The sequence below is a fragment of the Corapipo altera genome, unplaced genomic scaffold (genome assembly GCF_003945725.1).
Source record: "Corapipo altera isolate COAL_440 unplaced genomic scaffold, ASM394572v1 23, whole genome shotgun sequence".
NCBI classification, from domain to species: domain Eukaryota; kingdom Metazoa; phylum Chordata; class Aves; order Passeriformes; family Pipridae; genus Corapipo; species Corapipo altera.
Genome location: NW_020884878.1, coordinates 23,784,693 through 23,802,514, shown reverse-complemented (window position 1 = coordinate 23,802,514; position 17,822 = coordinate 23,784,693). Strand labels below are relative to the sequence as shown.

The following is a 17,822-nucleotide window of genomic DNA, read 5'->3' as shown; positions in this document are numbered from 1 at the left end:
GTGCTTGACACTCCGCACAGATCCGCACCTCAGGGAAAGCACTGAGGACGTGATGAAATTAATAATTTCTTTTTCTTACACCAGAATTCTCTCCCTTGTTCAAGTCAGGTCGCCACTTCTACGGACCTTTCCTGCTTTCGCTGGGTGAGAAATTTATTCCTTCCTTTATCAAGCTCTTGTTCTTACCCTCTCCCTACCGTTGTCTAAAAAAAAAAAAATAACAGCCCCCCCCCAAAAAAAAAAAAAACAAAACAAACAAACAAAAAAAAACTACGCGCACACACATGAAAACCAAACCAACAAAACAAATCAACAACCACCCAATTTGCTCCAACTGCTCAGATCAGTTAAAATACGTTTGCAAAAATGTCTGCAGCTCTTCAAAACTTTCTCTGCTGCCTTATAAAAACCACCTTCCCGGTGGGAGACGAGGGACAGCTTGTTTATTTGTTTTGGGTTGTCTCGAAACTCTCAGTCTGTCGCTTGTTATTGCTTAGCGTGCCCGTCTCCTCACGGCCGGCCTCCCTGGGAGATGCTGCCGTCCTGGCAGCTGTATCCGAGCCGCTGAACACTTCACCTTATGCACAAATGACCCCCAAAGTTTCCCACAGAGACTATTGTGCTTCACTAATTTTGGCTGAACATACCAATAACTATTTTTCTTGGACTATTTTTAGCCTCTGCGGCTTCAGCGAAAGCCTTTTCTTGTGGCTGCCATTGCAGTTCCTATTCATGAGGGAGGGCAGGAGACGGACGCAGCAATCCTTATCTTTTCCTGGGAGGGTAGGAGGGAGGAACGAAGGAAAAACGTTGTCGCTTCGGGAAGCCCCTCATGGAACAGTCGAAGCCTGTTCCTCTTTGCAAGCCAAGGAACGAGACTGCAATAATAGAATACAAACATGTGTTTTGTTTTCCATTAAGTCGATAGACCAGACAAGGTTTGCCCCGGGGAAAAGATGACTTGAGCTGTTAATGAGAGCTGACACTAGGATTTAAATACTGAAGGCTCCTTTCGCCAGCAGTGTCTTCACAACATTGTTTCTTTTTTTGCTTTTCCCCCCCGCCCCGTTCTTCACAGGTCCGGGAGGTGCCCCAGAAGTGCGTGTAGGGACGGTGCCGGCCCGCGGGGACATCTCTCAGAGGAGAGATGGCAGGGACTGCTACTCCTGCTGTCTGCTTTGTTTTCATGAAGGGCTTTTGGAGGGAGGAGGGGGAGACTAAAGTGCTTATAATTCTTTTCTCAGCGTTCCGTGTGCGTAAACGCAAAACTGACATGCGTTTTGTACCGATACCAACACCGCACCGAAAACTTAAGGGCGTTTCAGGGGGGGACACAGAGATGCCTGACGCTCAGAAAGCCGGCGGGCAGCCACGTGGAGCTGGGCAGGGGGTGCGGGCCGTGTCCCCCGCGCCCGGGCGGGCCTGGCAGCGGCCGCTCCGCCGGCTCCGGCCGCTCCTGGCACGGCGGGGCAGCGGCGCGCCCGGCGCTGGCGGCCCCCGGCCGCGAGATGGCGCTGGCGCTGTTTGGATCGCGCTCCCTCCTCGCTGGAGGCGCCGCCGCCGCAGCCGCTGCTCTCCCGACCCGCGGCGGCCTCCGGGCACCGCTCGGCTCGGCCAGACACGGCCCTGCCCGGGCGGAACCGGACAGCCCTCGCCCCTCCGCTGGACACCGCGGGGACGGGATCCCAAGGGGGAATCTCAGGGTCCCGGGGAAGGCGAGGCTTTCTGAGGCCCCGGCCGCGGCTGCCTTGGTTGGCGATACGGGAGAGTGGAGGCGGGCTGCTAGGTGAGGGGAGTATGGGTGTGAATTACAAAGAGAAAAAGGTCTCTGCGGAAGACCCTGGGGAGGTTGAGGCGGGAACCTCGGTAGTGTGCCCCGCAGAGATGTAAGCAGTCTGTGCTTTGGCCGGCTTGCAGAGGGCAAAAAAGCACTGCGGGTGCTTGGATCCCAGAGGAATATGGCAAAGGCCACTGCGCACGGAGCTCCGGTGCCACCAGAGGCAGATGCGACGCACGAAGTCGGCGGCTGGCCCTGGGAAGAGCTCCCGAGCTGAGCATTTCTGTTATGTGAAGTGCCCGCATTAGCAGCCCGAACACGTAGTGCAAAGGCTGACATCTGCGGTTTGGTACGAAGCACCCGAGAATTGACAGACCTCATGGTTCAGAGGGGCACCGTCTCCTCGGCTCCCGTCAGGGAGGGAACCACCGGGCCCCGGCGGTGCCTGAGGGAGCAGCTAGCCCCAGGGAAGGAAACCTCCTCTCCTGAGCTTTCCTCAAGTCTAAAAACAGCAATAAGACACAGTCTCTAGATTTGGAACATTCATCGTCAATGACCAGGAGTGAAAAGATGGAGGGAGACCTTCGGTATGAACTTTGAGCCTGATTCCAGTGGAAGCACAAATAACAAGAGTTTCCAGGTTTTTGTCCCCAGTTTACAAAATAACGTATAAAATCGAGGTTGTACCATGGGTCATTTTCCTCGGCCATTGTGCCAACGCACCTCTGCTTTTGACTCCTCACTGCATAGTTTAATCCCCCCCTGAATTTTAACAAGCCCATTCATACCACCGGCCTCAGGTGGAAAGAAACCAGAGTTACTTTTTTTTACAAATGCTGACGAAACCCGCCTGGGCAGGAGAGACCCTTGGGAGCCGGCAGTGAAGGCGCGGTAGGACGGAGCTGAGTTTCGTCGCACGGCAGGAGGGACCCGCTCGGGTCGGTGTGGGGTTCACCCCACTGTGAACACGGATACACACACATTCCCCAGGAGCAGAAGTTTCGAGACTTGTCGAGAGGGGAAGATAAATAAGAAATTAAAATAGGCAAAGAAAAAAAAAAAAAGAAAGAAAGAAAAAATCGTTAAGGATTAAACCCGATTTTTTTTTTTAAGTCCCCAGGGAGACATGTCCTGAAAGTTTCTTCTAGCTCTCCTCGTATTTTCTAGTAGTTTGTTCTTTGTACTCGGTTGTTGGAATTGCATCGTGGAAGGAATTTGCCATCCCTATGGATTTGTGTTTATGTGGTCAAAATAGTAAGGGGCACTCTTTCTGCGGCGATCGGTTCCTGAGCCCTTGCTGGGCTACGGATAAATGACACCTTTAAGTATCAAGCTATGGGGCAAAGGATACATCGTGAGAACAGATGAGAGTATGCTGGGTATAGCTGATATTTATTGAACTATCTAAAAGGAAAAAACTGAAAGACAAAGAAATGTTAGATATTCCATGACACAATTGTTGCACAAACTGCCTTCAATCAAGTTGTTTTGTTTTGTTTTGTTTTCAGGGCTCTTTTGCAAGCATCTTCCACACGCTTGGTGGAAAGGAGAGATCTCGTGGGCTGTTCTGCATTTTCAGGGACGACCAAGTCAGTCCTGAGAGGAAAAAAAGTTGCTTTAGAAGGAGAAAAATTGCTACTTCGTAGAGTTCAATGTATTTTTTTAAACATCGTATCTCAGAAAAAAGGCCTCCTGTAACAGATTCCTAGGTCATGTCAAATTATAACGAATTAAATCGCAAGCAGCAATTGCAAAGAAAATATTGTGATCAGTGTTGTGGGTAAAATCGGAGCCGGGTTTATAGAGGAATATTAACTCAGATTTGGGGGTTTTTTTAAGTCAACAGTGATTAGATAGGCGTTCAGCCTAAAGACCTTTTCCTGTAGATGGCGTCCTTTGGGTACTGAGTAATCAATAATAGTACAGTCATACTCAGGAGACTTTATTAAGCTTTGGATAATAAAATAATTAATATGTTTTTAGTTATATTTTTATTTAAAGTGAAAACCCCTGGATTTATGGTAAGCAAAAGTGTGTTTCTCCTTCACGTGGATGAATAAATAAGTTGTTTGAATAAATAAGTTGTTTCTGAACATTTTGTTGTCAAAGTGTTAAATGTCCCCGTCATTTTTATTCAAACACTAACATGATTACAGCCAATTATATATTCACCACTGTTCTTTATTTTAGAGTAATTGTACTTGTCACTAATAAAACAGAGACATAATGGATCGCTACTGTTCTGAATTTTAAAGCAATTTTCTGTAATTTGATTGAATTATACATCATCTCCGCTACTTTTTTATTTCTATATTTTGAAATACTATTTTCTTGAAAATTGCCGTTCTATTCCTGTTTTGTTGTTCCTGAACTAACGAAACCTCCTATAACATTTATAAATAGAGCCTCGTCCCTTTTGAAATGTGGAAAATCATAATTTCAGCCCAAACATACTGAAAGCTTCAGACTGAAAATCTGAAAGTCCGGAGAAGTGCCTAAACCAGACCGCAGGACTCAATGAGGTATCCTCCTCGGAAAATGAGAAGCAGAACATAAGCAGAGAGGAAAAAATCTCCCACGTGCATAAGACGGTTTGATGACTTTATTACAATGATTTTGGTGAGCTTCTTGTGGCTCAAACATAGGAACGTGTCAATTCAGCTGCTAGTATTTACCACGGAAGAATAAAGACACGGGGAAAATACCACGTCAATTACATTCCTTCAAGAATTTAGAGCCATTATATACTGTCCTTTCAGGTAGCGAATATAGGTGAGAAGCCCAGGAGTGACTTGGTTATCTTCAGGAAAAGACGGTAGAGACGTAGAATGATACAGAAATATGTGGAGACACCGTACACCTATAGAAAATACTGCGCTGAGTTATTCTGCTGCTCCTCGGGTTGTTTCGCTGAGAATGAGCTCTCAGATGATTGGGTTTTTGTTGTTGTTTTCCAAAGCCGAAAGCATGCCTTTAATTTAGCAATTGTATCAACCATCAACGCTGTGAGATATGATCCGCGTTGTCGACAAACACAAATCAAAAAATGATATAAAGGCTTTCACAAGTTAATTTCATATGACAAAACAACAGATAAAGTTAAACTGTCGTTCGCAAACCGTGCGATTGCGTAAAAAGGTATTTCTTAGGTACAGTCAAACACGAATGCTTTCTCTGCTATTCTGTAATGTGAAACTAAGGGAAGGCGCGGGAATGCGGGTGGCTCACTGTGAGATGCTTTCAGTGAAGCTATAGCGGGACACGATCCCGGTGCTCAGTGAGAACTACGCTTTTTGCTTTTGCGGATCCCCTCTCTAATATAGCCACAGAAATTAGCTTGTAGTCGTCTTGGAAGGAATAAAAAAATCTAAAAACCCGATTTGCTAGTATCATACTGTTAATTCCAACGTGTACAACGACTTCTGAGCCTTTTCTTTGCCCTTTCACTGGTGTTTTGAAATGAATGTGAAAATAAAGTGTAATGTCATCCTCTGCGATATTCTGCTAGTAGACAAATGGAAATTACTTATTTGTTGGAGTTTCCGAAGCTACGGCATGATTTCATTATTTAGTTTATAACTCGATTATAATAAACATTGTTTTCTGAAGACTGCTAGGAAACATAACCTCTGCGTGTGTGAGCGCCTATGTGAATGCCCCGTCTAAAAGATGGAGAGAAGGAAGCACACAAAGGGGATGCATCCCAGGAGAACTCTCTCTTTTTCCTCTCCCGGGAGAGTCTGTCTGCAGCCACTTCTCTTTCTTGGTCAAATTATTGTCGAGACAAAACTACAAACTACAGGCTTTAGCAAGGCACGGTCCGTGCTCGATGGGAGGGGCCCAAATGGGATTTAACTTGTTGCCAGTCATTTTTGTGTGTTTGTTTGTTTGTGCTGGTGCTTTAAAAACGAAACAAATTCCAGAAACAAAGCGGGGGGGGTGGGGTGGAGAGAGGGAAGGGGGAGCGGTTGGGGAGGGAGGGAGGAGGAAAACAAGTTCTGTATAAAAGGCATATCATATTAAAATAATACATGGACACACCCACTGATATCAAGGGTACGATATCAGCCCTTCCCCAAGAAACTTATTTGTAAGTGGTAGCGGTTATAATCATCCAACAAGCCCCTTGCTCCACTAAAGAGAGAAAGAATGAAAGAAAGAAAACATGGAGACCACCCTGACAGATATAAAAACTGTTGAGAACAACCTACATAAAGAGGCAGCTCCTGCGAGCCCTCCTCGTGCCAGGAGAACAAGGAGCGAGCAGGGTCTGCTTCGCGGGCAGCCTCTTTGGCGCTAGAGCCAGCCCCGTCATCCCGACACCCGCCGAGCGCGGGTCACGCCGCGAGTGAGAGCCGGCACCTCGCTCCGGCACGTCCTCACGCCTGAGCCCCGCACGGGGAAAGCCAACACCGCCTTTAGTCCCAGACTGCCGAACGCTTTCTCCTAGAAGGGTGTACAGTTGTTTATGGCTTTCGTGCTACACCGGGCATTTTGCTATGGTTACAAGGGGACCCCTGGGCGGGACGGGGGCGATAGGAGGATAGAGGAGGATGGTGTGCTTTTGTAGGCCCTAAAAATTGGATCCGCAGGTGATCTGGCCGAGTCCGAGACCTCGCCGACCCGAGAGGTGCGGTGGAGATGTGGTGCGGGGAGAGAGCCACGACGGGACGGAGTGGCACCGAGCGGGCAGCGACGGGGGCGGTGTGGCCAGGTAGGGCAGAGGGACGGACGGATGGATAGTCATTCTCGGGCACCGGCGCCCCCCCGCGCCCGGATGCCTTTCGCTAAGCGCCGGGGTGGAAACAGCGCTGGGAGAAAGAGAGAGACTGTATCTGTCCTTCTGCTGGGGAAGGGGTGGAAGCTGGGTGGGCGGGGGAGAGGGCGTCTTTTCTTTCGAGTCACCGAAAAACTGCAAAACCAGATACATGTGTCATTTGCCAAAGATTACCTTTATAAGAGGCTAAAGAGCTTTAGAACAACACCATGAAAATATTCCAGCAACAGTTTCTTAGGAGTCAAAGAGTAGCTAGAAGTCTTCTTCCAGCACTGTTTGTGGTTTTTTCCTCCACATCTTTCTTTTCCCTCGTATTTTATTTCGCCATTCTTTAATTGAATATCATAAGACCGACAAATGCACTGGCCTAGAATGTTTTAACAGTAAACACAGCAGAAAATAAAATTATGCATTTAAACCTTGATAAGAAAATAACTTGTCCATTTCTTCTTTGTATTTTATTATCGTCTTCTGCATAACTCTGTGGATAATTCTTAATGGATATTTTAATTTTTTGTTTGATTCCTAAATTAGGGAGAACTTTCATTACACGGGGACATCTATTGCCTAGGCAGGTGTGATGGCTGTCTTCTGCACACTGGTATATAAAATAAAAGCGACATTTAGGATCTAACAAACCGCACATCTTAAAGTTGGCAGCGAGTATAAAAATATTCTGTTCTGAAAAATTCTGGAGGTAGCAGCTGAACACGATAAATCTAGTGGATGCTCTACACTCCCTAGATAGACTTTCTGTCGATGGCATTGTACATCTACAGGACTAAATAAATAAAATCTTCAGTTTCTAATGAAGGCGATTTAATTCAGACCTCTCCACCCAGCGTAGCCGCCGTGAGAAATGTATACTCCAATGTTTACTCGGATCTCTTTCTGTCACTATTCTGTCTTGTTTTTGCTTACGACATTAGCAAAGCTTTCTGGACTCTACAGCCATTGTTTCCCATTTCCACGTTCTCCGTTCAATCTCTGCCCGCCCAAGAAACTCCCTAAAGTTCAACAGGAGGGAAACTCTGTACACTTAGTTTGTTAATGTCATTATTTTAACGCTACCTCTTCCCTAGATGCGCTGGCTCCTCTAAGGTATACAGTATCCCGCTGACTGTTCTTTATGGTACAGTGCAGCTTCTCAAAAGATCATCGGATAGAGAAATTTAGCTCTTCTTGAAACATTTAAGTAACTGAGCAATTAGTTCTGAATAGGGTGGGGGGCGGGAAGACTAGAGAGCTAAAAGGGGGGGAGGGGAAAGGGGAGAGACACAACGCCACTAGCCCGAAAACAACAGGGATGAGGATGCATGGGAGGGGAACTTAAAATGTTTGTATTTAAAGGGTGCTTGGAAGGTCTTCGACACAATATGAGCTGCTCTCCTTAAAGAGGCACCGAGTGCCAATAACTATTAGTCACCCCCTAACTTTAAGGCGAGTTCCCCGAAGTCCCCAAAGGGTACATAGCTGCGGATTTCAAACCCGGTCCAGTTCCAGTCACACAGTGCCCACCTGCTGCAATAAGAAGTAGAGATACTTACCAGAGTTTCGAGAGTGTGTGGATAGCTCCAGGGTCTCTGCAGTGCTCCTTTCCCCTGTGGAATACTATCTTGCATCCGAGGCAGTTCCCAGTCTATATTTGATATTAACAGCCTCAAACATGAGGCTCTCCCATAGACATTTTTTTCCAGGGTTTTCAAGTAAATTTCTCGGTGCCACAATGTTATGATGGAAGGATGCTGAAATGACAGGCCTTGTAGACGCTTGTCTTAATCATCGGCTTCTTAATTTAGTTTTAGTGCTGTGGTTTTGTGTGTGCGTGTGTGTGTGTGTCTGCGCTTGTGTGCGCGCAAGAGAAGCCTCTGACAACCTGCAGCTTCCTAATGACTGACGAGGCAGGGCTGCTGCAGCAAAGTAACACTTCCCTGGTGTGAAGACCTCTTACTGGGAAGTTTAGTTCACTACTGTTCTCGCAATCCTAATCGTGTAACTTGTAACTAAAACCCATGGAAGAAGGATACGGCATGCTAAACAGACTAACTTCTAATCACTAGAAGCTGTTGAGGATTAACTGGAAGTTGGCTAGAGGCGGACACCTAAACTTAAATCTACAAATGCAGATAGAAATGTGGACCATTGAATGTTTCTTCCTCTCCCTCTTTGCCTTCATTCATCCATCCATCCACCTTCAGTCCCATTCACCCCTCTTCAAAATGTTTGACTACCTCTTTCTCTTTGTTAGTGTGCTGCTCCGTCCCCATTCGCCATGCCTTAGCAGCAGGGTATCAATGTCTGCTGAGAAGCCCTTACCTTAATTGCCCAGGTAACCTGGAACAAATAAGGCAAGCTTATAGTCAAGTGGGAATAGAATTATATATGCGTACATCGAGGCATTTACTGTCAGGAATGTGATATTACTGATTGTTAAACCAAAGTGTCCCAACTCGTTTCCTAGAAGCATAATGCCATCGAAGCGTGGTTATTAAATACCCTTTCTTCATGGCTGAAAAAAACCTCATTCATTTCTTAAGCTGTCAGTACATTTTAGCAGCTTAACCCCTTGAAAGAGCCCGAGAGTACAGAGCCACTATACCCATGTGAAGGGGGATTGAACGCTGGAGCTGGGGCTCGGGGGGAAGGGGGACGTGCAAAGGCAGTACGCTATATCCATTGAGTGTACAATGGAGAGGGTCTGTTTTTCCTTTGGCCTTTAATTTAAAAATAAAATAAGAATTTAAAAAAGAAAAAAAAGGATAAAAGTGTGTGGTCGAAACACTATCCCTACGAGTTACACTCAAGAGCTGTACGGAGATCGCTGTTGAATGGCACTTCAGCCAGGACGTTTTAGCTCAGCTATTCACCCCCATCCTAACCCCGGAGTCGGATTCTCTCAGCCCATCCCCGCCGCTGGGTTCGGCGGATCCACAGTGCCGGCGAGCACACAGGTGAGGGAGCATCCACACCCTGCAGCGAGCCGGCTCCCCTCTGCACACCCACCCGTGTTTCGAATGGCTGGGGCCGTGTGCCTCCCTTCCAAGCACGAGCTTCTTCTCCAGACACCCCACAAAACCTTCCCTGTTAGAAAATGCTGCCATGACAGACTTTCTTAAGAGAGTTCGAGTTTAGCCAGAGCTGAGGGGTCAAACCTGCTGCTCACTGAAGTACCCCAATGCATAAAGGTACCACCAAAGTGAAGGGGAGTCGTGGTCGGGGCAGAACTCAGGGAGGAACTGGCGTTAAAGCAAGACTTCCCTATTTCCAAAGTAAATATCTCCAGTTTTATAAACGGTGAATTTTCTGTTGAAGAGGAAAAAAAAAAAAAAAGAACTCGAAAGTTAAAGTCCAGCAGAAAGAATAATTGACGTGGCTTCTCTTACATATTCTTTTCTGTCCTGTAAACAGTGAATTAATCTTCATGGACTTAGAAAGATATGTACTACGTATTGGACAAAACATTTCCTTTTTTGGTAGAACTGTATATCCATGGCATTAAAAAATATATAAATCTTAAGTTTGTGCACAGACCTTTATTCTGCACCCGTGACAAATGACCGACTGTTGGATATAGATCATCAGATGTTTTTAGAGCGTGCTTCTTTCTGAGCCTTTTGTTCAGAAACACAAAAAAGACAAAACTTCTATTTTCTTCCCTGTTACATTTTCATCCCCGATCACAACGCAAAGTAAACTCAGCTTTGACCTAAGAAACACCTCAAGGCATTAAAATTTCAACAAGCGATGTCAGTGTTACATTAAACAAGAACTCTTCCAGTTCACTACAGAGCTGGGATTTGAATAAAATGTTCAATGTTAACAAACAATACACACGTTTTGCACTTTGTGTATTAAAAGGATCAAAGAGATTTGATAAGGCACACTGCACCATTTGTACAGACCTGATTGAGTTAATATAATATCAGCAAATTTTACAGTGAAATGAATCTGTTTCTTTTCTTTGTGTTTTAAACCAGCACAGATTACAAATTTTAATGATCTGAAAATGTTTGGTATACAAAATCATGCTTATTTCAGTATTAGCAAAAACACAAGAAATTTTTCAACACAAACACCCAGCTGTGTCTATTTTAAAAGCAGTTCAATGACAGCTTGCACTTATGAGCATGCAATCAGCTAATTTCGCTTTTTTTTTTCTTCTGTGTTAATCAACACTTTCCTTCCTGCATATCAGAGTACAAATAGTATAGTTACTCCACATCAGTAAATGTTTACGTAACCTGTCCTTTCTCAAGAATCTGGTTACATGGAATCATTACATGCTAGACCGAGTAGGAAAATGCACTGGGCCCAGCCACCCTAATGGGATCCTAGTGCACCATAATGACACATATTAGTTAATGATCATCATAACCATAATAATATGCAGGAAGCTTACCTTTCCTCTTACCCCTTGCCATGGTAGAGTCATCTAATGTCCTCCACATCGCCTTCTTCTTCAAGAAATCCCATGCCTTGATTTCAGTGCTGAGACACGAAATAATTACAAATTGACATGATTTTAAAAAAACAAACAAACTTGTATTTCTAAAAAAAAAAAAAAAAAAAGAAAAGAAAAGAAAAAAGAGTGGTTGTTGATCATTAAGTTTTTTTGTGTATGTGTCAGTAGCAACCTGTTATGAAATTGGTTAAATAAATACAATTGTGGTAGGGTCATTTGAGGTTAATCCAATGCACAAAGTTCATGCCATTCCCAATTGCAATTGTTTATTACCGGTCCATTGTACTTGTTCTCGTTATTTACTCTCTCTTTCTCACACTCGTTCTCCCTCCCTCACACACACACATACATAAATACGTATATAAAACGCACATCTACACACAACCACGTTCTCTGCACTGAGCTCTAACCTGAATTTCCTCGGGATAAATTGTTTTAGCTGCAGTTGAGCTGCACGTATTGTTTCTACGGAGCATCTTTTCCTCCGGCACAAACACTAAGTAGCTTTAACGCGGCGCTACGTTTGCCTACAGCTTCGGTCTGAATGCGATCAGCACGCTCTCTGTCCATTACATTGCCCCCTCTACTTCCCGAGTAAGAGAGCTGCGCGATGTATTTCTCTTTGTTTCCCGGTTCATTTTGTTGTTCCCGTGCTGACAGCAAGAAATGATGTGCTGTGGACGATTAATACCCAACCCCTCGGTCCCGGCAAACTGTGGCGGTAAGCCCGTGCCTCTACCACCGCGCGTACTGGTGGAAAGCGGCCGTGCCAGACCCTTTCGCCCGCTCCGTGAGCAGCCGGCCCGCTACCGCCCGCCCTCTCCCATCCGCCAGCAAGGCTGAACCCCGCGGAACCCAGACCTCGCGGGCCGGGCCGGGCCGGGCTGGCAGAGACCGCAGTATATTTCACGGGTCACCGGTGTCAGTATTTATTGGGTACGCCTGGAGCGCGGCCTGCTCGGCCCCGGCTGGAGCCGAGCGAAGGAGCGGACGGACCGAGCCCGACGGCCCCGCGCTGCTCCGGCGGCCGCGCAGGAGAAGCGGAGCCCCAGCGGGAGCGGCGCGGGGCTGAGCGGGCAGCGTGGAGCCCGGCTCCGGCCGCCGGTGACACGAGGGAGAGCGCAGGGGAGGAGAGTGCCCGATCGTTCCCGAGCCCTCCAACTCACAGTGAGGAGCGCGGCGGGCACGGGCCGGGCGGGCCCGAGCGGACCTGTCTTCCCTGGCAGGCCGCGGACAGCGGCGTCCAGCACTCGGACCCCGGGCCCACCCCGCCGCCTGCGTCCTCTCCGGACGATGGTTTTGTTTTCTCCCTCGGTAAAACAACAAACAGAAATAACCGGGCCTGGGAAAATAAACTCGCCGAGAGACTTCGGCTAGATCCGCAAAGTAGTGCCTCCGCCGCCAACGGTATGCCGCTTCTCCTCACCCACCCGACCTCCCACCCCGCCTCCTTCGCCGCTAGAGGAAGGGGCAACTTTGGTCTGCCGGAGGATCTAGGGACACGGGCAGCCAGGCCGGGCCCGTGCCGCGGGATGTCCGGCGTGCCGGGATTTGTGCCCGCGGCGGCGGCAGCGGGGGGGCGCGGGGGAAGGGGGCGCGCGCACGGGAGCGGTGATGCGCCCCTGCGCCGGTATCCCTGCGCGGCGGGAGCCCTGGTGGCGGCGGGGGCGGGGCGGCGCGGGGCGGGGCGGGGCGGTGCGCCGCCATTGGCCGGCGGGCGGGCAGACGCGCGCGCACGCCGCCGGCCCTGATTGGGCGGCCGGTGGGAAAGGTTAAACCAAAAAATGTTTTACAGCCCCGGTGCGTGCCGGCAGCTCTGAAATTAATTGCGGCCGGGGCGGGCTGGAGCGCCCGTCTGCCTCGCTCCGCGCCGGCCCGCCGCGGCTGCTGCGCCTTCCTGCCTCCCCCTGCGCTGCGGTGCCGGGGGAACCGGGCACCATGAAGTAGATTTTTTTTTTTTTGGTGTGTGTGTGTGTGTGTGTGTGTGTTTGTGTGTTGTTGCCTTTTTTTTTTTTTTTTTTTTTGGGTTTCAGAGGGTTTTTTCCCCTTTTTTAAATCTTTTTTTTTTTTTTTTTTCTCCCTCCGCTCCGACTCGGCTTGATTTTTCTCTGATCGGTGATTATTATGACTATTATTTTTTTCCCCTCCCCGGCGGTTCCTGTCTGTGCTACATGACTTGCCAGTGCTTGATACTGCGGTCCAACTGCGCTGCCGCTGCCGGTGGTGCCGTCGCCGCCGCCGCCTCGGCCACCGCCGCCGCTCCGGCCGCCACCTCCTCCGCCGCCCCGCGCGCAGCTCCCTCGGCCGCTGCAACTTTCCCCCTCAGACGAGTGTGTGATGTTGGACATGGGAGATAGGAAGGAAGTGAAAATGCTGCCGAAATCCTCTTTTAGCATAAACAGCCTGGTGCCCGAAGCCGTCCAGAGCGACAACAACCACAGCAGCCACAGCCACCACAACAGCCACCACCCCCATCACCACCACCACCACCATCACCACCATCACCACCCGCCGCAGCAGCAGCCCCAGCGAGCGGCCGCAGCAGAGGAGGAGGACGAGGAGAAGGGGCAGCACCTCCTGCCGCCCCCCGCCGCCACCGCCTCCGGCGCCCTGGAGGTGGCCAAGGCGGACATGCTGGCGGGCAAAGGCGAGGCGGGCGCGGCGGTAGCGGCGGAGCTGGAGGAGAAGGAGAAGGCGGCGGAGGAGAAGAAGGGGGCAGCGGAGGGGGCCAAGGACGGGGAGAGCGGGAAGGAGGGGGAGAAGAAGAACGGCAAGTACGAGAAGCCGCCTTTCAGCTACAACGCGCTCATCATGATGGCCATCCGGCAGAGCCCCGAGAAGCGCCTCACACTCAATGGCATCTACGAGTTCATCATGAAGAACTTCCCCTACTACCGGGAGAACAAGCAGGGCTGGCAGAACTCCATTCGCCACAACCTCTCCCTCAATAAGTGCTTCGTCAAGGTTCCCCGCCACTACGACGACCCGGGCAAAGGGAACTACTGGATGCTGGACCCCTCCAGCGACGATGTCTTCATTGGGGGTACCACCGGCAAGCTTCGCCGTCGCTCCACCACCTCTCGGGCCAAGCTGGCCTTCAAGCGGGGCGCCCGGCTCACCTCCACCGGACTGACATTCATGGATAGGGCAGGATCCTTGTACTGGCCTATGTCCCCCTTCCTCTCCTTGCACCACCCCCGGGCCAGCAGCACTTTGAGTTACAATGGGACCACGTCTGCCTACCCCAGCCACCCCATGCCCTACAGCTCAGTGTTGACTCAAAACTCCTTGGGAAACAACCACTCCTTTTCCACGTCTAATGGGTTAAGTGTTGATAGACTAGTCAATGGAGAGATACCTTATGCCACTCATCACCTCACAGCAGCAGCTCTGGCCGCCTCAGTGCCGTGTGGCTTGTCAGTTCCCTGCTCTGGCACCTATTCCCTAAACCCCTGCTCTGTAAATCTCCTAGCAGGACAGACGAGTTACTTTTTCCCCCATGTTCCTCACCCTTCAATGACTTCTCAAAGCAGCACTTCAATGACGGCCAGGGCAGCCTCCTCCTCCACGTCGCCACAGGCGCCCTCCACTCTCCCCTGTGAGTCTTTAAGACCTTCTTTGCCAAGTTTTACAACGGGACTTTCCGGAGGACTTTCTGATTATTTCACACATCAAAATCAGGGGTCTTCTTCAAACCCTTTAATACATTAACATCCATGGGATCAGACTGTAAGTGAACATTTTACACACATTTGCATTGTAAATGATAATTAAAAGGAAAAAAAAAGCAAAACAAAAAAGTCCAGGTATTTTTTATTAAGTCCCCCATTTTTCTGTACGTTTGTTCAGTCTTTAGGGTTGTTTATTATTCCACCAAGGTGAGGAGTGTCAGCAAGGTGCAATGTGGGGAGATTGCATTGTAGTCTATGAAGTTTGGAAGACAAAATTATAGTAGAATGTGTATCTAAATAGTGACTGCTTTTGCAATTTTTTTATTCAAATATGATAAGTCTATCACTAAAAGCCGCCCGATTCTCCATGTTTGCAGTATTATAAGTTATCATGGATATGTCGGTGGGTGCAGACCTTGAAAGAAATAAAAGAAACCAAAACTAAACTAAATTTATGAAAACTATAAAAAACCCTTAAAACGTAATTTGTATTTAAGCAGAATTAATACTGAACCATGCCCAAGAACTACTTTTGACCATTTATTATTTTATTATTTTCTTTACCGAACTGCTTTTTTGGGGCTTCATTCCCCCTTTTTTTTTGTTTGTTTGTTTACTTTTAGACCAAAGATTGGGTTTTAGAAAATGCACTCAGTGTACGGAGTAATTTAAAAAAACAGCAACGTTATTTCAGTTTGCAGCACTGCCCGTTCAAATGAATCAGAAGGGGACAAAATTAATGATTGCCTTCAGTTTGTGTTGTGTATATTTTGATGTATGTGGTCACTAACAGGTCACCTTTATTTTTTTTCTAAATGTAGTGAAATGTTAATACCTATTGTACTTATAGGTAAACCTTGCAAATATGTAACCTGTGTTGCGCAAAAGCCGCATAAATTTGAGTGATTGTTAATGTCGTCTTAAAATTTCTTGATTGTGATACTGTGGTCATATGCCCGTGTTTGTCACTTACAAAAATGTTTACTATGAACACACAGAAATAAAAAAATAGGCTAAATTCATATATACTTGATAGTTTTTTGTCTCTTTTGTTAACCCTAATGTGGCAGAGACTTGAAAGTTACAGAGAGATCAGAGCGCTGCTTATTACACAGTCCACCATTTTTCACATGTTCCTTTCTCTTCCCTTCCCCAGCCCCCCACCTTCTCTGCCATTGTCTTTAACTACAGTATTTTCAAATGTAAAAGATCAGAGTGTTTAATTAAACATCATGGCTACTATTGTGATGTCCATTTTGGGACAGAACTCTTATCAAGTCTGCTTGAAAATTGATAGTACAAGGTAGGATGCCTTACGCTGAAGATGCTTAAAATCGCGTATGTATATATACATGCATTCATATACAATTTATGTGTATAAGCACACATTCGGAAAAATCCAAGGTGAATTATTATATAAGTACATGTTCTTCCTGCAATCTCTGAAATGCATTCAAAGACTTATTGTCCTGAAAGAAATAAATTTCGTCTCTACGATGACTCGAGATGCGTTAACGAAGGATGTGTATGTGCGTGTATATACATACACGTATTAGCTATCGTATGATCGTTTGATGAAATTTAGCAAGCTGTGATATGTATGTGCATAAAATATAATCCTTATCTTAAAGGAGCACTGTTCCGGAAGTATCTAGGTTATATGTATTCATATACTTTTGATGCTGCAAACACTTTGGCTTTAGTTATTGTGAAAGTAGCCGTGTTCTTTGGGGCAGACAGCTCTCTCCTCTGTCCCTTCGGCCAGGCGGAGGGGGCAGGAACCGAGCAGGGTGAGGTGAAGTCGCAGTCCATGGCAAGGAGGCAGGGGCCGGGAGTCACGTGATACCCTGCCTTGCATACCGATGTTTAAACGTTATAGGGGGAAAAGAAGAAGGAAAAAAAAGAAATAAATCAAACCTCTATGGATGCACTTAAATGCAAAGTTTTTAAACAGAGCTCTTTTTTTCCTCAGTGTCTGCTGAAGCCCAGTAACCCAGGCCAGCGTCCATAAGAATGCTGCGTTGCCTGGAGAATCAATCCATTAGTTTTAAGGGAGCAACGCTGCTAGTAATTTTAAGAAGCATTTAATCCTAAAATGAACTGGTTTCTTGAAGAGTTTAGGGAAGCCTATAAAAGCCGCAACTCTTGAAAAATAATTAAAAAACTTGTGCAAACGGTTTAGGAACTAATTGGATCCCGCGGTGAGACCGCAGAGGACAAGTTGTTCATTTGTTACGTTTGTAGCCTAGACTCGGCTCTGCGGCAGTGCAATAAGTCGGTGACTGCTCACAATAGACCCAATGAAAAACAATCTCTAGGTCGTAGATGTTATCGCAAACACTTTAAAGAGCTTATCTTGGAAAGACAGAAAAGAGGAAGAAAAAGAGAAAAAAAATGCCGGGAGGTGAACAAAGAAGCAATAGCAAATCTGAATTCTTGCAAATAGAATATTTGTCAAGCTGAAAGAATAAGAGGAGGAAGGGAAAATCTCCTGAAAATAAGTAATGTATAAACAGATGCAAGCAGATCTGCAGGAAAAAGAGGACTGAAAGGTTACGAATGAGAGATGAGACACCCAGCTCTGCACTAGGTGGAGGAGAAGGAGAGAAATCTCTGATATTCTTGGCTTTCACACTCCTGCAATTCAAAATTAATCATCACTACGAGGAAACGATTGCTTTGTTGGGGAATGAAGAGATGATACCACCATTTGGAAGCTCTTACCGTCCCCCGTATTTTTCACTCTATCGTATTAAAACAAGTAATGCAAAATAACTAAATCCCAAAACTCCTTTGCAACAAACCTATTGGAAATAATAAAATGCAATAGGTGTGATTTAAGTTATTGGTGCCCGGAGACCCAATTCTGTGTACTTGTGCAAATTAAAAAGCGGCATCAACTGCAGATGACAAAGGAAATGATTTATTATTTACCACTTGCAACTGTTGTATACTGTAGGAAATCCAATTGCACATATGTAAAGTATTAGTTAGCTCGCAATGTAAAAAAAAAATCTGCTTTCACTGTACTGAAAGGAGGAAGTCAGGTTGGAGGAAAGCACAATCCCGCCATGTCAGAGTTTGAGGTTGGCTAATAAGCATTAATTAGAAAAGCGTGATGCATAATAATTCCTC

At 46.9% G+C, this 17,822-nt stretch overlaps 2 protein-coding genes across 2 annotated transcripts; both read left to right on the top strand.

Moving 5' to 3' along the window:
• Positions 1-2,329: 2,329 nt before the first annotated feature.
• LOC113944619 lies at positions 2,330-13,354 on the top strand. Its single transcript, XM_027637990.1, has 6 exons — positions 2,330-2,364; positions 3,286-3,431; positions 6,370-6,491; positions 11,677-11,737; positions 11,815-12,423; positions 13,200-13,354. Exons 1-6 carry the CDS (start codon positions 2,330-2,332, stop codon positions 13,352-13,354), a joined length of 1,128 nt encoding a protein of 375 aa, XP_027493791.1.
• FOXG1 (forkhead box G1) lies at positions 13,087-15,715 on the top strand. The gene has a single exon (XM_027637856.1). It carries the CDS (start codon positions 13,354-13,356, stop codon positions 14,725-14,727), a length of 1,374 nt encoding a protein of 457 aa, XP_027493657.1. The 5' UTR covers positions 13,087-13,353; the 3' UTR covers positions 14,728-15,715.
• The last annotated feature ends 2,107 nt before the right edge of the window (positions 15,716-17,822 follow it).

Coding starts and splice junctions, on each gene's coding strand:
- LOC113944619 (XM_027637990.1), top strand. CDS start 2,330: ATGACCAGGAGTGAAAAGATGGAGGGAGACCTTCG. Junction 3,432..6,369: donor GCTACTTCGTAGAGTTCAAT/GTATTTTTTTAA, acceptor TTGGATCCGCAG/GTGATCTGGCCGAGTCCGAG. Junction 11,738..11,814: donor GGTCCCGGCAAACTGTGGCG/GTAAGCCCGTGC, acceptor CTCCGTGAGCAG/CCGGCCCGCTACCGCCCGCC.
- FOXG1 (XM_027637856.1), top strand. CDS start 13,354: ATGTTGGACATGGGAGATAGGAAGGAAGTGAAAATGCTGCCGAAATCC.